This window comes from Cygnus atratus, chromosome 5, assembly GCF_013377495.2.
Source record: "Cygnus atratus isolate AKBS03 ecotype Queensland, Australia chromosome 5, CAtr_DNAZoo_HiC_assembly, whole genome shotgun sequence".
Classification (NCBI taxonomy): Eukaryota; Metazoa; Chordata; class Aves; order Anseriformes; family Anatidae; genus Cygnus; species Cygnus atratus.
The window spans coordinates 33,752,317-33,777,356 of record NC_066366.1 but is presented as its reverse complement, the minus strand read 5'-3'; the positions used below and the strand labels follow the sequence as shown (position 1 = coordinate 33,777,356).

Sequence of the window (25,040 nt, the reverse complement as noted above, 5' to 3'; positions counted from 1 at the left end):
GACACCTCATTTTTTATTTAACGCGTGTCCCTTGAGTGGTGTGGGAGGCGCAGGGGAAGACCCTGCGGATCCCGAAGCCGGATCCCCCCGGGCCCCCCTCAGCTCCCGGGGCTCTCCTCAGGGCCGGGCCGCGCCGGCGTCGCCGCTGCCGGATTCAAACGGCCCAATGAGGCGCGCGGCTGCGGCAGCGGGCGGGGCCGGCGCGGGCCAACGGGCGGGGAGGACACTGGGAGGTGCGGGCGGGGGGAGCGATTTCAAACGGCGCCGAGCAGCGGCCGGACACTCGCCGCGCCCGACCCGCGGCGGCCAGGTGAGAGCCGCCCCCGGCCCGCCGCGCACCGCCGGGCCCCCGCCGCCGCCTCCCGCCGCGCTCCGCCGGGCCCGCGGAGGCCGCTGGGGCTGAGGTAGGCCCCGGCCCTCCGCTAGGCCCAGCGCCGGGTCCCCCGCCCTGTCAGGGGGCCGCGGCCCCGGAGCGGCGCTGCCGCCCCCCTGTGGGAAGGCGCCGGGCCCGCCCGCTGCCCCCGGGCCGCTGCCGCGCTGTGAGGGGGGACCGGGAGCGGGGGAGGCCGCGGCATGCGCCGTGCGGGCGGCTGGGGCCTGAGGCGGCCGCGGCTGCGTCGCTCGTGGCATCGCGGCGGGGAGGTGCTGGGAGGTACAGGGAGGTACTGGGGTCCCTCCTGGGAGGTGGTCGGGCTCGGCCCGCTGCTGGAGCCCCGCCACGGAGACGCTTTGCTGGCCTCCCGTCACTCCCAGCCCTTGTTTCGTGAGGCTGCGTGCGGGGATGGCTTCCCTTCGCGAATCACCTGGGGAAAACGTCCCCCGAGATAATGACGATCTTACAGCAAAATCCGCGAATGCTTCTGCAGCTCGGGTGTTGGTCCTCCATCCCCTGGGCCCGTCACCAGAAGGTGTCTCCTGCCGAGCCCTCTGTAGCTGGCAGGAGTGTGGGATCCCCCCACCCCTCTCCTTGTCAGCTTCTTTCTGGTTCTGAGTCAGAGTCTTGTGATCCTCCTCAACGCAGGAGCTTTCACGTTGCTGGAGGGGGTCCTCCAGAATTTGGAGTTTTCCCAGCAAGGGACCCACAGGGTTGTGCAGCAGGGGCTGGGGGATGAAACTTCTGTACAGCACAAGCAGACCTGGTCTCTGCTGTTTAAAATAAAAAAGAACAAAACAAGAAACAACCACTCCCCAAAGCACCCCAAACTCTTCTGCTACAACTTGCTGTCTGATTTTTGTTCAGTGTGTATAAGCTATCTAATTATGTTGAGGATTTTTTTTTTCTGATTCTTATGTTGCATTTAGTATTAAATTCTCCAGTGCTTGTACTAAACCACGGTACTATTACAAATTGCCCTCTGCAAGTGAGGAAGGAAGGAGTAGCTGTCAGGATGCTGGGCTGCCAGCTGTGGGAGACCTTCCTCCCTTATTACTGCTGTGTTGGAGAAGGCATTGCTCTGCACTTTCAATTAGCATGCTAATTAGTTATTAATTAGAAACTGTAAAGATGCATGTTTCCAAATGCTGCTAGTCTCAAATATTGAAGTATTATGAAAGGCTACTAATAGAAATTTATTATTATTGAAAATTTGCAATAGCATCAAGCCAGAAAGAAGAGTCGTGGGGTGCAAGCTGCAGTTACTGTTTTGACTCTTTTGCTGTCCAGGATTGGTTTGGTTGGTTGGGCAAAAATTAGGATTTTGCCTCAAACTTGGCTTTCCTTAAAACTTTCATGTTCTTGTCATTTTCCTCCATTCAGAACCTGTAGACACGCCTTTTTTCCCCTTTAGATAATTGCAGTAGGGTTAAAGCTTCACTAAGAAATCAGTTTATCAAGGTAGTATCAACAAAACCAGTAATCAAGTACAGTGAGCTGATTGTCAACTAAGCGTTGTAGATGCGCTTATTGAAGGTAATTCTAAAAAATACAAATTTGGGAATATTAACTAGGGGACCTGCACAAAATAGATGAAACTTGGGTTTTGGAGGCATGGGAGATTAGAGTCAGACTGCTTTAAATCCGTACTGATGCAAGACTTCTCATTTGCTAACTTAATATAAAAAAGTGAACGTGTGCTAATGGATGGGTATTGCTGGTTCTCATGCACGTGTGACTTGGTTCCGTGCTGACTCTTGTCCTTCCCCTGATGTGGGCCAGTTATGTAATCTGGGCCTGTGTTTCCCAAAAACCGGGCCTGTGCCACTGTGGAGCTGCTAATCTCGTATAGACCGTACAGTTCTGACATCTTGTTCCTGTTTCATTGTCAGTTCCAAAAACCTGACTTCTAGCTCACGTTACGACTTGTTTTTCTCTCGTGCCTCTGTGTGTGAGGTGATAAATTTACAGCTGAAATTCACTTGTCACGTTGTGAGCTTTTTCAGTCAATCCTTTTTTTTTTTTTTTCCCCTCCTTTGCTACCCTGAATAATTGTCATCTGCTGACTGCACCACCTCTGTTCATCCCTTTGTAGGTCGGTTATGAACATCCTGCACTGTGCATGCAATTAGGAAGTTGATCTGAATGCTTTGTGGAGCAGAGGTAATTGTCTCCAAATCTTAAGTATCTGATATGAAGATTTTGTTGTGCAGGGCGTATGGCTTGAAGGACCCTTGAGAGACGTAAATACTTGTAAACCCTGTAATTAGGATTTTCAAAGTTTTTTTTTTCTAATTTTCTAAGATTTTCTAAATAAGGATTTTCTAGGATTTTTCTAAGTTGTAGTCAGCGATTATCTGTTTCTTTTTCCCTCTTCCCATTTCTCCTCTGTCCCATTGTTCCAGCTAGATGTGCTCTTCTGTCTCTTAAAAGAAACACAACACGTTACGTTGCTAATTTGTCTATAAAATATTTAATACGTTTTGTGAAATCTCTGCTGGAGTAGGATGGGATTGAGGCCGTGGCTGGTTCTGGGACAGCATAGCGTATGCCTGCGGGACCCGTACAGCCCTCACTACGGTAGCTGGTGCTCTGATGCGGGCTGTCAGTGGCCCACCGCGTAGCAGTGGGGTTCTAAAGCCTCGGACCCTCGCGTTTAATTTAAACATCGCCTCGCACCGGGCAGCGTTGCCGTGGCTTTTTTTATTTAAAGAGTCCGGAGCCGAGGAATCGCGTGGTGGTTGGGCTGTCTGTGGATGTCCGAGGCTGTGGGGCGCGTTCGTGCCTCCCTGCCGGAGGGCCGTGCCGGCGGGAGCCGCCGCTGATGAATCAGCTCTGCGCGGGGCCGGGCCGGGCCGGGCCGGGCGGCGGTGCTGAGGCCCGGCTGCGGGCAGCCGCCGGGGGCCGCTCGCCCAGGGGAGCCGCCGGCCGCAGGGCCCCGGCTGCCGCCCGCCGTGCCCGCGGGGTGCCGGCGCTGCCCTGCCCGCCTTTGTCTGGCCCGGCTGGGGCCGGCTCCCCGCCCCGGCACCGCCGCGGCGCCCCCGGCCCCGCCCGCCCGCGGGGCGGCGCTTCCAGCCCGGCCCGGCCCGGCCCGGCTCGGCCCTTCCCTCCCTGCCTCCCCTGCGCCGGAGCCGGGCCGGGGCTGCCAGGTGAGCGGGGCCGGGCCCGGAGGCCGGGGCCCGGGGGGAGGCGCGGGCAGGGCCCGGCCCGGCGCTGAGGCGAGGCGGCGGCCGGCCGCAGACAATGCGGGGAGCGGGGGCAGCCTCCTGCCGGCAGGGCGGCGGGCGGAGGGGGCCCTGCGGGGTGGCTCGTGGGGGCTTTCCCTCGGCAGCGGTCCCGGCCGGCCTCGTAGGGAGCATCCCGGGGGCCTTGCCTGCTTTGTCAACACCTCAGGGGCTGGGGAGCCTGCAGCCGGTAGGCGCTGCCCTGCCGCCACCCCTCATAACAGCCATCCGCCCTTACCGTCGCCTCAGGGCGCGCAGCCTTGCCCCCGCGGTGCCCTTTTCCCCACAGCCCCTCTCTGCTGCGTAAGGTTGGCTTTGCTGCAGGTTTGCCCATGTGGTAAGAGATCACAAGTACGGATCTGGAAGCAGGAGGTCGGTTTGTTTTGCCTTGTCTCTCACTTTGAGGCTGTTGTTTCCATGCACCTAAGTCATTTGAGGGGACTGTGCGTTGAAATATATTCCACAGAAATTAGCTGTCTCCCTCACCAATAACTTACCAGCTTTGCTATTAAGATGTCACTGAGCCAGCTCAGGACAAATGCATTAGAGCAGGCAAGAGAATGTAATGCTGTTTACTCTTGTATGCCATTCCAGTGCTGCTGGAGCTGTGCAATGTACTCCACAGCCTGCAAAGCAATTCCTTTGAACCGTGTATTTCGCCTACTTAATTTTCATTATTCTGAGGCCCTGCTTTCCTTTCATCGGGAGCCTACGTATTTCACATCTTCTAATTGAAATTGCCGGCCTCTAAAATAGGAAATTTTTATGGCCTAAGCAGCAGATAGCCTTCTGTGTGGTTTCTCTTCTGTGCGTGTGTTTGTTTTTAGACCTGCTCGTTACTTTGTGGACAAGCTGGAAAGCAAATGGTCAGCATGACAAAGTTCTTCTGACTCTCTTCGGCTTTTTACAGGCCTCTTTAGTTCAGGAATAGTAGCTGGACTTCATTTTTCCTTCTGGTTGTGGAATTTACTAAAGCAACCTATTGCGTTGTTTCATTGACTAATGACTAATCTTCGATTCGCATACTCAATGTGTCTGAGTTGTGTGTAAAAATTTATCTATGCTATGGTTACTTGAATTTTTCAACTTTTTTTTTTAAGCGCTGTTATATTGTAGCTAACAAACCAAACCTTTGGTAGGGAAGTACTAGAAATTCTGCTGGGCTAAACTTCTGAGACACTGAAACTTCATCTTTTAAGAGACAAGGAGCAAATGTGACCCAAAACTGCCATGAAACAAATAAAAATTCTTTGTGCTGAGAAGACTGGACTGTACTGGCAGAGAACTGTCTGCTGAGAAGCGTGGTCTCAACTGAAATGTGACATAGAGCAAGTATGTACTCTACTATGTAGGAACATTTCAGACAGAATTTGACTTGAAAATGGCCTGCCTTGCTTTCTCTGAACTTACTCTTTGGGTAAACCTTCTGGAAAGGTTACTTTGGCATCAAGACTTTTGATGACTTAAAAGCTGTTCTTGCACAAGAGTGACGTTCAGTAGGTGGAAGTGGGTAGGGAGAAGTGGACAATCAGTATCAATAAACGTCTGCTTTTGTTTAGCACAAAATGGCTCCCTAGTTTGCCAATGAGCTTTTTATGGAAAAATGGTCTGGAAGCTGAAGCTTCATGATACTATATAGTGAACCGGTAATAAACATGTGCTTCAAAATACAACATATCAGAATGTTTATGTCCAGAGGCTTTGCTTTAGCAGTGTCCTGTAAGGTTGATGCTGTTCAGCCCTCAAAAATTGTAGCAGAGAAAGCATTTATTTAGAGGCTGAGTTGGTAACTTTTCAGATCAGCGCGTAGCTAAGCCAAAGATTCCTGCAGCGTCACTTTCCCATATTCTCCTAATGTGTTGATGAATTTGTTTCCTACACTTATATCCAGTGGGCAGTTCTTACTTTTACATTTGAATTTCTTGCATTTGTGCTGCCTTAAATATTTTCTGCTCTTGCTGCTTTTATATTGTCTCCCTTTAAAAGATATCCTGTTCTTTCCTTGTTGGTCTTCATTTTCTTACTGCTCCGTAGCATAAGAGTTTGCCCTGCCAAGAACTGTCAGGGAAGATTTGTTGTTCCTCTCTGTTGCAGATTGCTCAGCTGACTTGCTTTTGTAAATGTTCTGTTGACCACGTTAATAACAGGCCTCTCTCACAAAACTTATTTTGGTGGTTCAGTCACTTCAGAGGTCCCGTTGACTGTATTCTACCAAAATGAGTGTTGCTACAGAAAGACTTAAATCTGTTCCAAGGCTGTAAAATTAGTTGTGCTCACAAGAAAGCTATATAGGTCAAACGCTTCGTTGCTGTGAATTCACTGGTAGTAACGTAATTTAGCTGCATTATTGTAGAGTGAAGCTACTTGCTATCTCGTGTTGAGAAGTGATGGAAGAAGCTTACATATTTTTGCAAAGAAACTTAAAAAAAAAAAAAAAAAAGTAGGATCATTTCTGAACATATGGAAACCAGTGATTTAATTGAAGGGAGAAACAACAGTCTCTTATTCTGGTAAAGGCAACGCACAGGCAGTGCAAGGTTTTGGGATTAGGGCAGGTGTGAACAGTGCTGAAGCTGGAGAGAAGTGATGTTTGAGGGAGCTCGCCCTCTGTGACTATATTACATCCTGATAAACTGCCTGTTCCAAAGGGATTTGTAAGTTAGTGGAGAGGACGTATAATTGTATCGCTATTTTTAGATGCAGGATTCAGCGCAGAAGGCAACTTAACCCATTTTATAATTGAAGTAACAGTTGTAGATGTTGCAATTAAAAATAGTAGGGGAACTGACTTGACCAGACTGAAAAAAATGGGTGGGAATATATTCACTGCTTTACCCTCCCCATTCCCGCAAGGTGAGTACCTCATGATGTCAGGAAGGAAGTGCTAGGTCTTTTTCTCCTGGTTTCTGTAATGCAGCACTAGGATATACAAGCCAGGAGTCAAACTTCGTAGCAGTGAACTATTGTCAGCGTGTAAAGGTTTAAAAAAAATTTACTTGGAAATCTGTATCAGGCTTGCAATGGCCAAGGCTTTTTAGCGGAGCTGCTCCCGATTTAGTGTTTGAACTGATTGTAGAGTTGTAGTAAGGTATCACTGACCTGCACTAAGAGTTTCCCGGGTGGAACAGGTCTCTGGAGAGAAAAGTGCTCCTTTGCACTGCTGACGTGGGGAGTTCATATTGCTGACAGGTTTCCAAACAAACAGGGTGTAAATGAGGGTTTGTTGTGGTACCAGTGTCAAAACTTCGTATTCTGGTGTTTGTGCTGCTGGCAGGTATGTTAGTGCCTTATTCCTTTTCCTGTTTTATCTGAGAGTACCTCTTGTCCTTGTGTTCGTTTCTTGTGCTTTCATCAACAAAAGGATACAGACAGGGAATGGCTTGAATACTACCTCCAAGTTCCTGAGTGAGATTGAGAACTACTCCTTAAGTTATCCTTACCCTTGACAAGAATAAATGGAGTGCATTTAGTGTGTGTGAGCCTGGGAGAGAGCGCTCGATCTATTTGTGATTTGCATCCGCACTTAGGAAGTGCCCCCATTTTTTCTGTACTGGTATATTAAGTTAAAGGTGTTCCTGATGCAAATGCAGCTTATACCAGCAAAGCCGTGTCTCTCCTGATGTTGCTTGGCTGCGAGGCTAACTTAACGGATTAAAAAAGGGGAGTCTGCTCCTGTAACTGCATTCACATCAGGGCATTCCTGCGTCCTTGACTAGATGAGCTATTTGAAAAGTGTTCTTTAACGTGAATGCAGCTTCATTTGTTGCTGTGGAGTATTGCTAGCCTCGTTTTCCTATTGCGTTAGCTGCATGTGAGTGTTGTGTGGCTGACAGATGGCTTTGCAGGACTTGCTTATATTAACTTACACTGATGAAATTCCGCTCCTCGTTCTAGGGCCTATTTTGCTACGGAGAACCTCTGTGCGTACTTTGTAAGTGAAGCACTTTGTAGGTGAAGCATGCGGTTTTGCTGGCATAGGCTGAATTTACATTAGGAGTATTCTGCTAGTGAAGGTATTTATATACCAGTAGAGTTGAATTATTGAATATAGTGGCCACCAGTTTTTGGAGTCTTGCTCTTTTTTTCCTGTGCATTTGAATTGGTGTACTGGAATGTGTTACTCCTTCCCTGGTTTGATTTCATTCGTTTGTATAAATAGCGTTGTGAGTCTTCTCATTGCTGCTGCTGTTTTCATTTTGCTCATTTCCTCTTCATCAAGCGTATTCTCTGAGCATTTGTATTAGTTGTTCAACGTGTCTAAGATGGGCCTTAAGCCCGAGATCTCATCTCATACCCCTAATAGTCAGTATTCCTATTTTAATAAGGGGGGAAAAACATTTACAAACTTGAATGAGTAATGTTTCAGCCTACATAAAGAAACTGATCTCTTGTTGACAGTTGGCAATGCTGGTTATGTTAGAATTAGGATATAAGGGCATAGCTAGCAAAAAGGGGTTTTGTTCTTCTCTTGGGACTGTTCATTTCAGATGTGCTGTTTGTAAAGTGGTTAAAATGGCTGTCCTCACACTAGCACCCGATTATTTTTTCAACACTGATTCATGCCACCTGTTGCAGAAAGCACATGTCAGTAAGAGTCAGTTTTCTGGTGTTGATGGGTAGGCATTTCTTTTCAGCTCCTTCATTGTAGTACCTTATTTCTCAAGCTTAGGCAAGGCTATATTCTGCATGCTTTATCTCAGTTTACTAAAACTTTCACAGATTGATATTTTTAATATCTGAAATACTGCTAAGTGCACCGCTCTTTAATCTTCAGTGGCTTCTGGTAGCCTCGCAGGGCGAACTGAGGTCTAGTCTTAGTACATACCTAAATACAATTACAAGCTTGGGAGCATGGGTTTCACGTTGGTTATAAGATTTGATCCAGAACAGTCTCTCTTTCTTTCCTCAACGGTGTTGCAGGTAACGCCTCGTGTATTTTTCTGTGTTCTAACTTGTCTCTGTCTCCGCAGGAATTAGTGTAATTACAGAGAGAACCTGAATTAACAATGGGGGATGACAGTGAGTGGATGAAACTGCCCATTGACCAGAAATGTGAACATAAGGTAGGACACCTTCTCTTTGGGTTTGGCTTATGGTTTGTATATCTGTGTGTATATGTTATTTGGTTTGTATATCTGTGTTGTGGTAAGTCAGTGGTATTCCCATACCTATTTGCACCAAAAATAGGTAATACAGCTGCACAGCATGTGTATAACGGGTTTGAAACTGCACCAGTTCTGTTCAGCCTAGAGGTGGAATAACATCTATTAAGCAGAATTTAGTTGCGTGATAATCTGTATGGCATAAGCTTGTGTGCTGAAAGATCAGCGTACTTGTTCATGTGGAGAGATTACTCATCTGTAGCTGAAACTATGGTTGGGATCACATCCACTCATTGGTGGTTGCTAGAGCTTATGAAGAGCAGTGGGGCGTACTGGCATCTATCTATCCAGATCGTAGTTGACAGGAAAACAGTATTTTGTCCTGTTGGATGTTACTCATGTAGTCATTGAAGATAAATCCAGAAGATGCCAGCTTACTGAGCACGCCTTCAACTGTGATTGAAGTACTTAGCAAGACTGGTGAGTTAAGGTTTGTGCTAGCACAATATTTAAGCATTTGACTTTTGCTTCCAGCTGTGGAAAGCCAGATTAAATGGCTATGAAGAAGCCCTTAAGCTCTTCCAGAAGATAGATGATGAGAAGAGTCCTGAATGGTCCAAGTATCTTGGGTTGATAAAGAAATTTGTGACAGACTCCAATGCAGTGGCTCAGTTGAAAGGACTGGAAGCAGCGCTTGCTTATGTTGAAAATGCTCATGTAGCCGGGAAGTAAGTAGCGTTTCCTTGCTATCAATAGGCTGTTAGGAGTTTAATGTGCCTCTCTGAGTCTGCAGATGAATTTTACGGTGGCCGTGAATAACTCTGGTATTTACTGTTGAGAGCAGGATTAGCTTTCAGATCTAGAAGACTTTCTGAATGGCAGGCTTTTCTTGTAGATGGTCTCCATGTACATGTTAATGTGTCAGAAGTTGCGTACATAATGCCATGTGATAACAGTGTTCAAAGAAACTATTCAAGAGTAATAAAGATTTCTGAGGTGGCAGAGAATCGGTAAGTTGGTGATATGGGTGTTGCGAATTGAAATCACTGTTCTTTTTTTTTTTTTTTTTGAAAAAGTCTGTATGTACAGGGAGGCTTTTTCCTGAGTGATATTGCTATAATTTAACCATTATGTTTATGTGGTGTTGCATCTAGCTTAACCAATCTGAATCTGCATAGCTGCCAATTTCTTCACAGGATGTTTGGGGGTTGGACCCGATGATCTCTCGAGGTCCCTTCCAACCCCTACAATTCTGTGATTCTGTGATTAGTATTCCATGGCTGTCTAGCCCCATGAAGTAGCCTGTGCTCCTGGGGGTGAAATAAAAACTCCTAATGCACCTGATCAGTGTTTTGGTCCAATGGCTTTAAGTGACCTGATAAAAAGAATAAAAGTGTTTTTAACAAATTCATAAATCCAAACCTTAGTTCAAAAATCTAACAGCTTTTTGAAGCCCCTTAACTTACAAGTGGTGTAAATGAAATTATTTCATTACAGAGCGTGTCGGAAGCTTTGAAATAATCCCAACAAATTAATTTCTATTTATTCTCCAGTGCTGTATATTAACAGTAATATGTGCAATTCCAGGAGATAACATTTAGTTAAGGACCAGAACTAATGTGTATTAATAAATATGCTTTTGAGAAAATGTCTTGTATGCGCTGTTTGGTGTAGCTTACTATTAGGAACACGCAGAATAGCACTCAGTCTGCAGGAGTTCTCTTGATTAAATGAGAGGTTAAAATCAACTCTTACAGAAGGTTGTTACCTTTGAAGTTAGCTTAGAATTTAGTCCCTATTGTATGAGGACCTACTGAGTTCTAATCCATATTTCTGATGTGTGTGCTTTTGTCTGTGGATAACAATGAAGGACGCCCGATTCACTTAAACATTCTAAAAGTAACATTCTCCCTTCTTTCAGGACAACAGGAGAAGTAGCTTCTGGAGTTGTAAATAAAGTGTTCAATCAGCCAAAAGCCAGAGCGAAGGAGCTGGGTGTAGATATATGTCTAATGTATATAGAAATTGAGAAAGGGGAGGCAGTACAAGAAGAGTTACTAAAGGGTCTGGATAACAAAAACCCGAAAATCATAGTAGCATGTATAGAGACACTGAGGAAAGCGCTAAGGTAAGCTTTTAGTTTGGGGACTTTCTTGTTTTGTGTGTTGGGGTTTGTGTGTGTGTGTGTGTGTTTTCTTCCCCTCACTCCAGTAGAATGTGGAGACGCTTTAGTGTTTTTAGCAGGCTAAAGAGACTTGTTGAATAGGATGTATCTGTACTGAACTGGTATTTTATGGCAACAACAGTTGTTAGAGCATCATGGGATTTGTTAGATGTGAGGGATCTCTTTGTTGTACAAGCCTCATCAGGATCACTTTGGTTAATGGTAACTGTTTGCCAAACTTCCTTTTTCACAATGGACTTCTGAAAGAGAAGGGCAGGATTAGCGTGTCTTGTTCCAGACAGTGCTGCTTCTCTTCTGAATTCTGGAAAAACAGCGAAGGGAAAACTAAAATGTATTTGTTTTTATTTTTTTTAAAAAGTTTTTCTCACTGATAGGAACCCCTTTGGCTACATTGTGTATTTTCAAAAGAGAGGGCTCACTGCAGCTTAAATGTGTTTTGAATCAGAACTGCGTCAGTTTCCAATGTCCATATAACAGTATCTTCATTGAAAAATAAAAGATATTAATACTTAATAAAAAACAAAATTAAGATTGGGTAGCTGGTTTCAAGATTAAAAGTGGAGCATCTTTGTTCACCTTCAAATGTATTTTCTGCTTTTGCAGATTGAGTGAAAAATACAGTTTTAAATCAAATTCATATATGTTGGGTGTGTATGTACCCAATGGGTAGTGAATTATTTAAAGAAGAAACAGATAATATTGGTATTAATGGTCAGAATGCCTTTTTTCTGAAAAAAAAAAAAAATAGTTCATGTGAAAACACTAATATAGATTTTTTTTAATATGGTGCTTTTGTTAAGTTTGAGATGGCAAGATCAAATTAGTTGATGGAACCGTATTAACTTACCTTCTCCTTTAAAGTTGGCTTGTGCATTCAAAGAGTTTCTGCACTGATAGCAAGATTTGTGTTGTATCTAGTTGGGAAGCTTGAGTACATACCTAGTTTAGCTTTTGGTGTTTTTTTATCTTGTGTTCAAGCTTCTGCTTTTCTTTTTGTGTTATATGAATTAGATAAGAAGAGCATGAGAAGTTGGGGTGGCCTATTGTTGTATAGCCGCTTTTCCTAATATGCCCTTTTCTTTTTTCTGTATAAAAAATTTGGGCCACTCATTTGTTCTTAGTTCATATTTAATTTGCATTAATTCCAAGACCAGAGCCTGTTTTGCATGTTTTATTACCTCATCTTTCTAGCAGTAGAATTTTTAGAACTTAAGGATGCAAGTTTCAGTACTTGAGCAGACGTTTTTACTAGACTAGCTTTCTCATGAAAAATTTGGCTGAAAAGAAGCAGAAGAAAATGTGAATAGAAAGTTTAATTTAGAGTTCTCAAGGAAGAGAAATGGTTCTGAATCAATATTTTATTGCTTCTGAAGTGATCTAGATATGCTTTAAGAACCGAAGCAGTTTACTATAAGTATCAAAAGAAAACTTGTGTTTTCATTCAACAGTGATTGAAAAATGAAGCATTGTGTGTTAAATCCAACAACATGTAGAATCTGCTGACAGGAGAGAGTGAGTGGCTGGGGAAAATTGTGTCCTTTCAGTAGCACGTATTTCAACACGTGTATTTTCTGTGAAGATGACCCAGGCTTACTATAATTATCTGATCCAACAAGTAGCAAAATGACTAATGCTTTTACTGCAGTTTGCCTCCAAGGATAGACAAAGGATATTCTATTCTGATTTAAAAAAAAAAAAAAAAAAAAGTAGGTCACACAAATTTCAGTCTAAGGACACTTTTTTTTGGCAAGGGAAAAGATTTAGGCAGTGGATTGGAGTAAGTGCTTTGAAGTAATTTCAGAAGAGGCCTGATTTTGGTAATTTCAGTCTGGGTGTTGAGAGTAATTACGATAGGACAACTATTTTTTTAAATTGTGCAGCAACTGAATAGTGACACCGGGGGGCAGGGAGAGGAGAAATGATTTAAGTAAATGATAGAATCCCTGTGTATGTACTAAATGCATGTCATAGATTGTGTTTTAAAAAATATTTTTTTTTTGTGGCTGGCTCTTTCCTTGGTTTCTGCTTGGGCTCTGATGCTATTCCATGTTTTTAACTTTCAGTGAATTTGGTTCAAAAATAATTTCACTGAAGCCAATCATCAAAGTATTGCCAAAACTATTTGAGTCTCGGGAAAAGGCTGTTCGAGATGAAGCCAAACTCCTTGCTGTGGAGATCTACCGTTGGATAAGGGATGCACTGAGACCTCCGTTGCAGAATATAAATTCTGTTCAGGTACGCAGAAGGTAGTATTGTATCCACGCGTTTGAGAAAGCACTTATAGACATGCATGTGCTCGCCCTCCCTGATCCTGTGGTGTTGGTCATCCTTAAAAGTCAAAACTGGAACTTTCATTAATGAGGCATTATTTTTAACTTCCTGTTTAGTACCTCTTTGTTGGAAAAGACAGGACAATGTTTTGTTGTTGTTCGTACTGAAACCGAGGAGGAGATTTGGAAAAGTAAAACGTCTTGTCTTGGGGATCTAACCCAAGGGCAAGTAATTTCCTGTGTAAAAGACTCCTGCACTGAAAGCGTTCAGGTCCGCGATTTTTCCGCTCAATTTTCTTGTGTGATTGTTGTACTTTGGGAAGTGGCATCGCATTATGATAGATAACTGTGCTATTGGAGATGGAGCAGTCCGTTATTTGAAAACTTTATAAATTATTAATGAATCTTTCTCTACTACCCGCTTGTGTTAATTGTGTTCGGGTGGAAAGCAGTAACTTCCTGGAGCAAGGTATAATTTTTGTTTGTTTTTTAAACTGTCCCGTCAAATGTATCAGCATGTTATGTTTCATCTTCATTTTACTATCTGAGAATAGCATGGATATAACAAGAATCTTCCTCCGTGCTCAGCCGTTCTTATTTTAAACCTTCTACGGAGGCTGCACAACATTCTGACTGTTCTACAGTTTGTTCCTATGCAAATGCTTTGCATTGATATTTTTGTTGATGATGCTGTGTTATGTGACTATACTTACTCAAAAGCTTCTGAACAGTGAGTGTGAACAGCAAGTCACTTCGTTGGTGGCAGGAGAAAGAACTTGAAAGATAGCAACGTCTTGGATTTGAGATGGGAACATTCTGTTGCTTTCTGTGAAGGGTGTCTTGTCTGTGGTATGTACAAAACATCTCGGATATGATGATTCTTTTCCCTTTGGCAGCTAAAAGAACTGGAAGAAGAATGGGTCAAAGTGTCAGCAGCTGCTCCTAAGCAAACCAGGTTCCTGCGTTCCCAACAGGAGCTTAAAGCAAAATTTGAGCAGCAGCAGGCAGTTGGAGGAGATGGAGACGGAGGTAAATTACTGAACGCTTTTCAGCGTAATCTCAGTGCAGAGATTATCACTGGTAGACTGTTTGTTAACAAACATTCAGATATAAAGATTCCTTTATTCAAGCTGGTGCAAAACAAGTGGAATGCAGTACATCACAATAAAATGTGACTGGGGTAAGAACTTTATATGAGAGAGTATCTCGCATTTGAAACAGCAAAATCGCAATTGCTGATACTGTTTTTTGAATGAGCCTTAGGCAGTAGTGTAGTTGACACTTCACTTGTCACTGTGCTTACATCTTTCTTGTTTCTGGTTGCAGGAGATGATGATGGGGAAGAGGTGGTACCACAAGTAGATGCATATGAGTTGCTTGAAGCTGTAGAAATTCTTTCCAAGCTTCCCAAAGACTTCTATGAGAAAATAGTAAGCAGAAACTTTAATACTAATACTACCAGTTAATTCCATGGCACATGGAGCTAATGAATCTAAAGATGGACTTGCATTTTGCAATGTAAACTATACTGCTACTTGAACAGATAGTAGCAGACTAGTGTAAGCAAAACATAGACTATCATAAGTAAATATCAAAATTTTATTTTTTATTTTTTTTATTTTTACCAGCAAGAAAGCTGTAATTTTAAGGAGCTGAGGTACATCCTGGGAAAGTACTGTATTTCACGTTTCACTGCCGTTATTGATGTTAAGCTGTAGGGAAACTTTTTTTTTTTTAACAAGTTTTGACTTTCTCAGAATAGAGTTAAGCTTTAAAGTCTATGGCTTTTGGTTAGTATGCTTTTCTAGAACTGTTTGCATTTATAAATTAATGTAAGTGATTTGCTCTGCAGGAAGCAAAAAAGTGGCAGGAGAGGAAAGAAGCTCTAGAAGCTGTTGAACTGCTGGTGAAAAATCCCAAATTGGAATCAGGAGACTATGCGGACTTGGTGAAAGTTCTCAAAAAGGTAATAAATAAGACCCAGTGTGTACATACGGTATAATATTTTTTAATAAAGCTTCTTTGTATTAAATTTAAAAATTCTAATTGAGGTAATGCTCAGGAGTAGAAAATGCTTCAGTTATTTCCACCACTGTTACAACTTATCTGTAGCCCATTAGCTGTATTAAGAAATCTTTCCAAGTCTATGAAACTTGGATTTTCAACCTGTCATTGCTTTTTCCTCTCCAGGTTGTTGGAAAGGATACAAATGTTATGCTAGTTGCTTTGGCTGCTAAATGCCTTGCTGGACTAGCTACTGGCCTCCGAAAGAAATTTGGACAATATGCAGGACATGTAAGTAAGAGTATGTACTTCTTTCTGTTTTTCTTTGCTGGACACCAGGAAATATCTTGGCTTTATTTATCTATTTACTGTTTTGTTTGTCAAGGGCTGGTATTTATCAGAGAGATTATGTACTGTTATAAATGCCTACCTACCCCTTGATGGAGCAAGAAGTGAAGTGCCTGCCAGGGTGTCTTGCAGCTTAAGGTTAAAAGGATCTTGTTTGTTAACATTGAACAACATAAAGCTTATTGTTGCAATGAATCTTGTTTACTATGACAACTGTGAATTCATCTGCCATGAGATGAACTTTATTTACAGTACCCCATCCTGGAGGTACACCCACAGAAATGCATTTGTGGCTCACAGTGGAAAAAGAGCACTTCTGAGCCTGAATTCTACATAGCTGCTCCATCATGTATGCTTGGCTTTTTTTGGTTTATTTCTTGTTTTGTTGCCTGCTTTAAGTAGCCAAATTGCTGAGACTTTTGGTACTAAAATGTTCTGGTGATCTAGATTAATTTCTTCTCTGGTCTCCTTTGCTACTCTTGTCTCATGAACAGCTAACATCAGGGGAGCTTAACCAATCTTTGGAAATAAAGGGAGCTTTTAATTGCTGTTATCTCACTTGTTTCTCAAGTTACTGTTGCTATGTTCTTTAAGTTAATCAACTTTGATTTTATCTTCTGACAAGTCAAAGGGAGCTGGGGTTAGAGCTTGAGACCAAGAGAAGTGATGTGTCTGGCTGCTGTTAGCATTACCTTTTGTGAGGAGTTGGGAATGTTTCTGAAGCAGTGAGATTCAGTAACTTTAAGTCTCCTGAACTCAGAACAAAAGTTTAGGCAAAGACAATTTCGTTCTGAAAGCTGTATGTAGTTGTAAGTCAGCCTTACATCTGTTTATGCTTGGTCTGTATTTTAAAGGTTAACCCTCACAGCTATGGAGTTAATACTGGGGGGGCGAAAGGCTTCTAAAACAAGGGTATAACTCCATGCAAGTAGCCAAGCAAGCAGCATTGAGATGTAGATTATTTTTTTTTAAGTACCACAATGACAGCTCTGAATTGCATCATCTCAGCACCTGTTTTACAAGTTGACTCAGTTTGTGTGCTGGACTGATTTACTGGTGTGCTAGATATAGGCTTTTTCTCTGAGCAGGTTTTTTAAGTGTTGGGAAACAAAATTATTGTTAGAATTGTTGCTAGATGTAGTATAAATCCTACTAGTTAAATATAGGACTCTAATGTCCAACTCAGCAGGCTTTGAAACAAAGGAGCAATGAAATTAAGCACAGAACCATACCACTCATTGTAGTTGAGTGCATGAGGACCTACTTCATCTCTGACTGCCTTTGAAGCCCTAGACTGATGTTTTTTCCCCACACACAGAGCACCTTTCCCTCCCTTCCCCCCCATCGCCACCTTCTTCTCTCTTTCCTTCTTCCCTTACACGTAGGATACAGCTTCTAACTTTCATGCTTTAAAAAAAAAGTGCACCCTCTAGCTGTCAGCATTTCCTGAAACAGAAATTTAATGATTCAGTATCTCCTTCCTATGAGAAAGTTCTATGTAGGGTTTAGGGTCTTTTAACTTCTTTACAGCAGCACTCACGAAGGTTTTTTATGGTGCCGTTATGTATTAGTTGAAGTTCTTGAAGTGCTAGAGGTCTGTGAACAGGGAATTGGCAAGTTTTGGCACTGCAAAGAATACCAGCTGAGCCTTGGTCATAAAATCATAGAAAGCTTTGGGTTGGAAGAGATCTAATTCCAACCCCTGTCGTGGGCAGGGACACCTTCCACTAGACCAGGTTGATCAAAGCCCTGTTTAACCTGGTCTTAAACATTTCCAGGGATGGGACATCCATAATTTCTCTGGGCCTCACAACCATCATAGTAAAGAGTTTCTTCCTAATATCTCATCCAAACCTACTCTTTTTTTAGTTTAAATCCATTACCCCTTATCCTATCACTACGGTCCCTGGCAAAGAGTCTCTCCCCAGCTTTCCTGTAGGCCCCCTTTAGGTACCGGAAGGCTGCAATGACGTCTCCTCAGAGCCTTCTCTTCTCCAGGCTGAACAACCCCCACTCCCTCAGCCTGTCTTCACAGGAGATACGCTCCAGCCCCTTGATCTTCTTCATGGCCCTCCTCCGGACTCGTTCTAATACGCCCATGATATGTTTGGTCACTGTGTCACAGTGGGTTGAGATTTCATGGTCCAATTTTGAGTAGAAAGTGATAGCTGTGGAAAACCTATTTTGTATCATCTAAGAGCTTATAACCTCTATGGAATCAGCTTCTAAACTATCAACTGTTATGTTTACAAAATCTTTGAAGTAGCTTGCTTTCCACAGTTAAAAGCTCTGCATGTCTGTAGTTTAATGATACAAGTTCTTGTTACAGTACCAACTGTGTAGGTTATAGAGACCATAGTTAAGTGGAGCTGCTCGTATTACTGGCACGTGAGTATGCCAGCTGATCTCTTTCAGCACTGGCTGACTGAGCAGCTATATTGAGTATAAATTGCTGTGAAATTCCTACACGACATGGTTTAGTGACAGGTATGTTTGTTCAAGTTGATGCATCCAAAAATACCACTGCAGGGAGGGTGCAGGTGTATTGCTCTAGGAAAGATTCAGGCTTTAGAATGTGGCCTTGCCAGCTGTGAGTCAAATGAGAGCATCTTACAGGGCTGTGCTGAATGCTCTGAGGAAGCTGGGAAAGAGGGAACAGGTTATATGCCTTTTTGGGTTCTTACAGGATGAGAGCACAGCACTCTGCTGTGTAACTGTTTAATTTCTGTTCAATTTCTGTGTGTCCCAGACCAGTTGATCTGGAATATTTATCTGTAATTATGTGAACTTGTACATCTGCCTTTTGTTTAGGGTTTTTGAACAGCTTCTCATAGCGAAGCTATATTTGAAAAGAGATGGACCAGAAAGAATTTCATGTTAGAGATCGGCTAGAATAAACTAGTTCATACTGTTGTTGCATGCCCTCGAGGGGCAGCAGTGATTCTAATTTGCGTTCTTTGTTTGTTCGTGGAAAATTGGGGAGCAGACTATCAGGCTTTATAATTAATTACACTAGTGAAGAATGGATTGACTTTTTTTTCTTTTTCTCTCTTCCATAGGTTGTTCCAACAATCTTGGAGAAGTTTAAAGAGAAGAAACCTCAGGTAGTGCAGGCATTACAGGAGGCCATTGATGCAATCTTTCTTACTGTAAGTAAAAGACTGACAATTGGCGCTCTGCCCCTCTCCCCCCCCCAAAAAAATCCTGTTGTCTTAGATTTGATTTCTAGTACTTATTTGCTTTTTTCTTCCTTTACTGGAAATTAATGACTTCTTTATCAAACACTGTAGACCACATTGCAGAACATAAGTGAAGATATTTTGGCAGTGATGGACAACAAAAATCCAACGATTAAGCAGCAAACATCCCTTTTCATTGCAAGAAGCTTCCGTCACTGCACACCTTCTACTCTGCCAAAGAGCCTGTTAAAACCCTTCTGTGCTGCACTTCTCAAGGTAAAACAGGAGGAATTGTTACTTCTCTGGTACTGAAGTATTGTTATGAAGCATGAGATTGTTTGGGAGAAAGCACACAAGCTCTCTAAGTCTCTGCTGCACCGTAAGAGTCTATGTGGCCATCAGAGTGAGTTTTGACTGATGTCGAGCTATAAGATGACTGTCAGTCATGGGAATAGTTTAGCCTCTTCATCCTTAGCTGTCTCTAAAACAGAAGACTCAACTAGTTTGTAATAGTTCAAGATAGTGATGTGTAAGTATTAAACTGCTGGACACTGCTACTTGCTTCTTGCAGATTATCTGTAGCAAGCTTTTATTGGAATGCTAAATAAGAACTGTCATTAAATCATAGACTACAAGTACACTAGATCATTTACCAGTGTAAACAAAATGATGTATAGGGTGTTTTTTTTTTTTTTTTCCACGATGAAGTAACCCTTTCCTTCTTTTTGGAAACTTCCCTGGCTTCAAAAATGACAATGTGAAAAGAATTGCAGGACTTCAAACTTTTTGTAAACTTTCATGGTATTGCAATATCTCTTAAAGCCTAAATATTTACCCTCTTCTTGTTCTGTGAAAGATGTAATGATGGGAAGCTAGCTGTGTTTGAGAAACAGTAGAATTGATCAGTACATGGGAAAGAATAAGTGGAAAAATAACTTTTTTCTTTCTGCCATGGAATGAATATTAAGGATTATTCCATAGTAGTTGTAGGCTTTTAAAAAAGGCAGGGAGGGGTTGATACAGAATGTGGATTTAAAATTGCGTTTAGATGTGAGCTGCAAGTTGTGTTATGTGCACTGTATTTCTCTGCAGCATATCAACGATTCGGCTCCTGAAGTAAGAGATGCTGGTTTTGAAGCATTAGGCACTGCCTTGAAAGTGGCTGGAGAGAAAGCTGTGAATCCTTTTCTAGCAGATGTGGACAAACTAAAGCTTGATCGTGTGAGTTTATTGTAACTGCTGTAAAAATGCTCTATCTATCCATTTAAGATCTATTTTAAGCTAGAGAAGACTAAAGAGGGTGCTTGAGCAGTTGATTTGAAAGAGATTTTTGAATTTTTTTTTTTACTTAAAAGCTACTGATGCAGCAGGGAGTCTGAATATCTTTTTATTTCTTGCTAGATATCAAGTATCTTTTCTTTGACTTTCAGCACCTAAACTATATTGATATGCTAACATTGCACCTTTTCATTCTTAGATACAATATCTGTTTGGTTTCAAGACTATTACCTGTGAAGTGGCATGTATTTTTTCTGGTTTTGATTGCTTGGTTCTGCAAGGTTTTTTGTTTTTTAAACACTTTTTCTCCATCTGAAATAAAATTTAGGTCACAAGCATGTCGTGTACTTTTGTATTACACAGGATAACAAAATTTTGTCAGCTGAACAACTTAAAAAACTCATGTTGTTTCCACAGTAGTGAGGTTTGAGCTGCTGCTATGAAGGGACACTGTACATCTAGTTGTGGTAGCTAAACAGCTTTTTTTTTTTTTTAAACCATTTGTCAGATTAAAGAGTGTGCTGAGAAGGTAGAACTGGTTTATGGTAAAAAGACAGGAGGAGCTGCTGAGAAAAAAGAAGGCAAGCCTGTTGCTGGAAAGACCCCTGCTCTTTCAGGGACTGCTGCTGATAAAGAAACAAAAGATGCAGCAGCCAAACCAGGACCACTGAAAAAAGCACCTGCTGCGAAGGTAAGAGATTGTCAAGAGGTTGTTGACAACTGTATTTGTCTGTGATTGTATAGACTAGTTACATGTTGAAAGGTGGACTGCTGAACATCTCCTTCCAGTGAAGAATCACTGTGATGAATCTGTCCTTCTGTAGGAGTTGGTGAGCCTAACAACAAAAGGAATCCAGGACTTTCTGATCAAGTACCTGCTGAAGTCTCAGGGCTTTTTATCATATTAAACATTAACGACAAACTTTATAACAGATTTCGATAATGAAATAATGTTAGACTACTGGAGGCTGAGCCTCAGATGTGCCTTGTGGTGACGTAGTAATATTTGGCTGAACTTGATGACTCTTGTTATAAATAGCAAGGTTACTACTAAGATGTTGAGTATTCTCTTCAGTGTTTGTTATTGTCAGTAACTTAAACCATTAGCCTGTATTATTTTAAAAGTTATTGGGATTTTAAGAATTGATTTAAGCAGCACAATAGATGATCTTTGTAATACTGTACTTACTTCTCTAGGTGGGAAACCTGGGAGTGAATAGTTGAATAGATTGTATTTTTTGGTATTTATTGATACTCTAGTATCATTTTTCCAGGCTGCCAGTCACAAATTTAATATCTAATCTGTATCTATAGGAAAATACAGGGATGAGTTCACAAGTTCCTGAACCGTCACAAATGCATACATTCTTTCCCTTTTCATCTGTCTTGCATGTCCCTGTTACTGCACCTGGTTTCTAAAGCCTAGTAGTCATAAAGCAATGTATGAACTAAATAAGCTGTAACTTTTGCCCGTAACAGTTACGGTAACAGAGATTGTCTTCTAAATGCATCTTCTGACATCAGAATGTATAGATGTGGAAAACCAGCAATTCATTTGGAGTCTGATGAATCAGAGACCTGTTTGGTCTTGGCTAACTTACTTGTTTCCTTTCTAGCCTGGGGGCCCACCCAAGAAAGGCAAGCCAGCTGCAGCTGTGGGTATGGGAGGTGCTGGGGCTAAAGGCAAGAAGGCTCCCGAGACCAAAGAGATATTTGAATCAGAGCTCTCAGTAAGTATTCTCCTGTTCTCTGAAATACAAAGTGCTTTATGCAAGTAGTTAATCAGTTCTGCAGCTACTAAAAATATTTTCACAGAAGTTGGGGTATTTTTGTTGGACAGGGGAAAGCAGTGTATTTAAACAAATAGAAATCATGACCAATAAAATGTATGTTTGATATATTCTGGTAAACACACACTTGTTCTACAGGCTGTTGTAGGTGTCAGGTTGTATAAGACAGTAAATAATAAATCGTGCTACTATCATGAGGAATGTCATGTTGCCTCTGAACTAGGAACAGATAAAGGCAGAGATAGAAATACTTTTCATGTAACTATGGATGCGTGATTTGCTGCAGGGGTACTAACTCAAATTTATTCCATGCTATTCATGTTAAATTGAGTCAGGAAAACCTTCAAGTTTTGCATGTTAATTGAACCACTGATATAGTTTATGGGTTAGACACTTCCTACTTCTTCTATTTAAAAAAAAAAAAAAATTTCCACTGTACCCTCTTGGTAGATTAACTCATTCCCCTCATCTGTGGGTTAAACAGTAATAAAGCTCTAAAGCTCTGATTTACTACTTTACTAGATCTATCGGCAAGTTTTTTGGATTGTCAGTTATCTCTACGGTGTTCAGTATGAGTACTTTGTATTATACCCAGTTCACATTATACAGCACAAAATGAGGATACAGTTCTTGAGGGTAATGCAGACACCAGTGAAACAAGGAAGTTTATCTTGTTTCATATAATAAACCTGATTCATTTTGCTAAAATGGATGCAGAAGATATGTTCTACCATTTGCCTCTATCAACCCCCAATTTGTTGCTATGAACGTTTGCCCACACTTCATACAAAATTATCTTTAAAATTTTAGATTACCTTTTGCTGTGGCTATCTGCTGTCACTTTTGACTGCTTGTACTTCTCAGGGATTATTCTTCTGTTGCAATATGACTTAAAACCTTCCTAAACTCATAAGGTCCCTAAACTGTATCCCATACAAAATATTTCAACCTACAACAGACCTTATTATGATATGGTGACTCCTATTTTGTAAATGCACTGCAGGGCAGGGGTCATTCCAGCATATTATCTGCCCTTAAGGCTGCAGCCTGCCGTACCATGGGATCCTGCGGGGTGTGTTAACCTTGTTCTGATCTGACCACAGATAGAAGTATGTGAAGAGAAAGCTGCTGCCGTCCTTCCAGCTTCTTGTATCCAACAGTTGGACAGTGGTAATTGGAAAGAGAGGCTTGCCTGCATGGAGGAGTTTCAGAAGGTGAGTTTGCAACAGTTGATAAGAGGAGAGGTGAGGAAGGAGAAAGCAAAAAATATAATTTCTTCAGCTTTTTAGGCCTGGTAGCTCTTGTAAAAAGACATAGCAGAGTAGTGATATGTCAGCACAGTAGTTCAGATAGATTAAACAAGACCTGCAAAATATAAGTGGTTTATGTTTTAAACTAGCTATTAATCCATAACTATAGCACAGTAAGTGTCTACATTTAATGTAGATATGCTTTTGTCAAAAGTACTTGTATGTAGATTGAGGATGCATACAGGTCTCTTTAAAATACCGTGTAATTCTGAAGGCGATTCTAAAGCTTAGTGTCAAAGATAGCTAGGCTTAAGCAAAGGTTTGCAATTATTTTGGCAAAAACACTTGCAAGCACTTGTTGACTGCATGTTAAGCAGCAATTGATTAATAAACGTAATAATGATGGAAATAAAACTTCAATTGGCGAATAGTTGATGTTTGAAGCCTGATGACATCAGTCTAAATAGCTGGTAGTGAGTACTTTGTGTAGTTGCAAACAGGCATGACGTCACATACAACTAGAACATGAAGCCTGGCTATTGTATAATGTAAGATCATTGAGAGTTCATATTCAAAAAGTCATCGATTGTAGATGTACAAATAGTTCATAACACGGCATCATAGTTACTCTTGCGTTTTAATATATTAGTTGAAAAGGTCAGTAACTGAAATTAGAAACAGTGATCGGCTGCACTGAAATGCTGCTGCAGAAGTCAGAATAGCTTTACTCAAATGTAAAGATGTTACAGTTTCATTGCAATGCATTTGTGGTTTTTTTTTTTTTTTTGAATGGTTAAGTCTAACAACAACTACAACTAATTTAGGTTATGTTCAAGCTTAATCTCTGCTTTCTAGTCAGCCCACTTATAAAGTGTTAAATTCTCAGGGCTGGAATGGCCAATAGGTGCTTCTAAGTACACTGTTTAAAGAATATACAAAGTGTAGCAGTATGAATGCTGTCACTTAAATGGCTCTGCACATGTGAAATGGACTACATGTGGAAATGGGTCTTGTAGTAAGGCTGTTCAGGTGGATTATTATGTTCAGAGCTTCCGCAACTTAGTCCTATGTTAAGAAAATTACAGGACAATTGAGGTAACTTCACTTGTGTGGGTGTTTTGGTGGGTTTTGTTTGTTTGTTTTTGCACCATTTGTGATGTACTGGCTAACTTAGTATTTATCTTTAAGGCTGTTGAGCTTATGGAAAGAAGTGAAATGCCTTGCCAAGCTCTAGTAAGAATGCTGGCCAAGAAACCTGGTTGGAAAGAAACAAACTTTCAGGTAATGCAATTTATTTGCATTAACTAACAAGAATGGACTGTTAGTTACTGAAATTGCCTTTCTAACTGACTGAAAGGCCCTAGCTGCATATACATAATTGATGGCAAACTTAGTACATATGTGAAACTGTTGAGTTTTATATATATAGTTTATACATATAATTTATATAATATATAGCTTAAATATATTTTTACACTTATATACTATTACATAGTTATAACTATATAATTTTTAAAAGGTCTTAAAACATGAAAACGTGAGTGTCTTCCTTGCTGTTATGAACATTCCAGGTGATGCAGATGAAACTGCATATAGTTGCATTGATTGCACAGAAAGGAAACTTCTCCAAAACTTCAGCACAGGTTGTGCTGGATGGTCTCGTAGACAAGGTTGGTGATGTGAAATGTGGGAGTAATGCAAAAGAAGCCATGACAGCAATAGCTGAGGCATGTCAGTTGCCATGGACTGCTGAGCAGGTGAGTGAATAGTAAAGGTATTCTTCCAGTAAAGGCAGAAATACTGTGTGGGATGTTCTTTCAGTCTGAGGAATAAGTCTGAAATCTTTTATTTATTTATTTATTTTGTGTTTCCTGGAATTAATTTGCTTTCAAGATATCTCTTGAGGTAGAAATTAAATAAACCTTCATTCAAAAGAGGTAATAGCAAGGTACTGACTGACTTGTTGAGATATTGTCAAAACAGTTAAACTTCCATAACACAGGTAATTTCCAGCTGCCTTTTAGTACTTCTGTAACT

The 25,040-nt window shown here is 41.6% G+C and overlaps 1 protein-coding gene across 3 annotated transcripts in view; it reads left to right on the top strand.

Annotated features, from left to right (window-relative positions):
* Positions 1 to 9: 9 nt before the first annotated feature.
* CKAP5 (cytoskeleton associated protein 5) overlaps positions 10 to 25,040 on the top strand; it is a 48,592-nt gene continuing 23,561 nt past the window's right edge. The window contains exons 1-18 of one of the 3 annotated variants that reach the window (XM_050711111.1): positions 242 to 310; positions 2,469 to 2,536; positions 8,568 to 8,660; positions 9,234 to 9,427; positions 10,621 to 10,827; positions 12,948 to 13,119; positions 14,051 to 14,183; positions 14,481 to 14,584; positions 15,007 to 15,120; positions 15,345 to 15,449; positions 18,566 to 18,655; positions 18,797 to 18,961; positions 19,778 to 19,906; positions 20,472 to 20,654; positions 21,580 to 21,693; positions 22,857 to 22,967; positions 24,192 to 24,284; positions 24,575 to 24,760. In XM_050711111.1, the coding sequence (XP_050567068.1) occupies positions 8,604 to 8,660; positions 9,234 to 9,427; positions 10,621 to 10,827; positions 12,948 to 13,119; positions 14,051 to 14,183; positions 14,481 to 14,584; positions 15,007 to 15,120; positions 15,345 to 15,449; positions 18,566 to 18,655; positions 18,797 to 18,961; positions 19,778 to 19,906; positions 20,472 to 20,654; positions 21,580 to 21,693; positions 22,857 to 22,967; positions 24,192 to 24,284; positions 24,575 to 24,760 (2,157 nt within the window). In that variant the 5' untranslated portion in view covers positions 242 to 310; positions 2,469 to 2,536; positions 8,568 to 8,603. Of the gene's footprint in view, positions 311 to 2,468; positions 2,537 to 3,447; positions 3,523 to 8,567; positions 8,661 to 9,233; positions 9,428 to 10,620; positions 10,828 to 12,947; positions 13,120 to 14,050; positions 14,184 to 14,480; positions 14,585 to 15,006; positions 15,121 to 15,344; positions 15,450 to 18,565; positions 18,656 to 18,796; positions 18,962 to 19,777; positions 19,907 to 20,471; positions 20,655 to 21,579; positions 21,694 to 22,856; positions 22,968 to 24,191; positions 24,285 to 24,574; positions 24,761 to 25,040 lie in introns of those variants that run through there. The other 2 variants (XM_035539661.2, XM_050711112.1) reach the window with 2 other exon arrangements.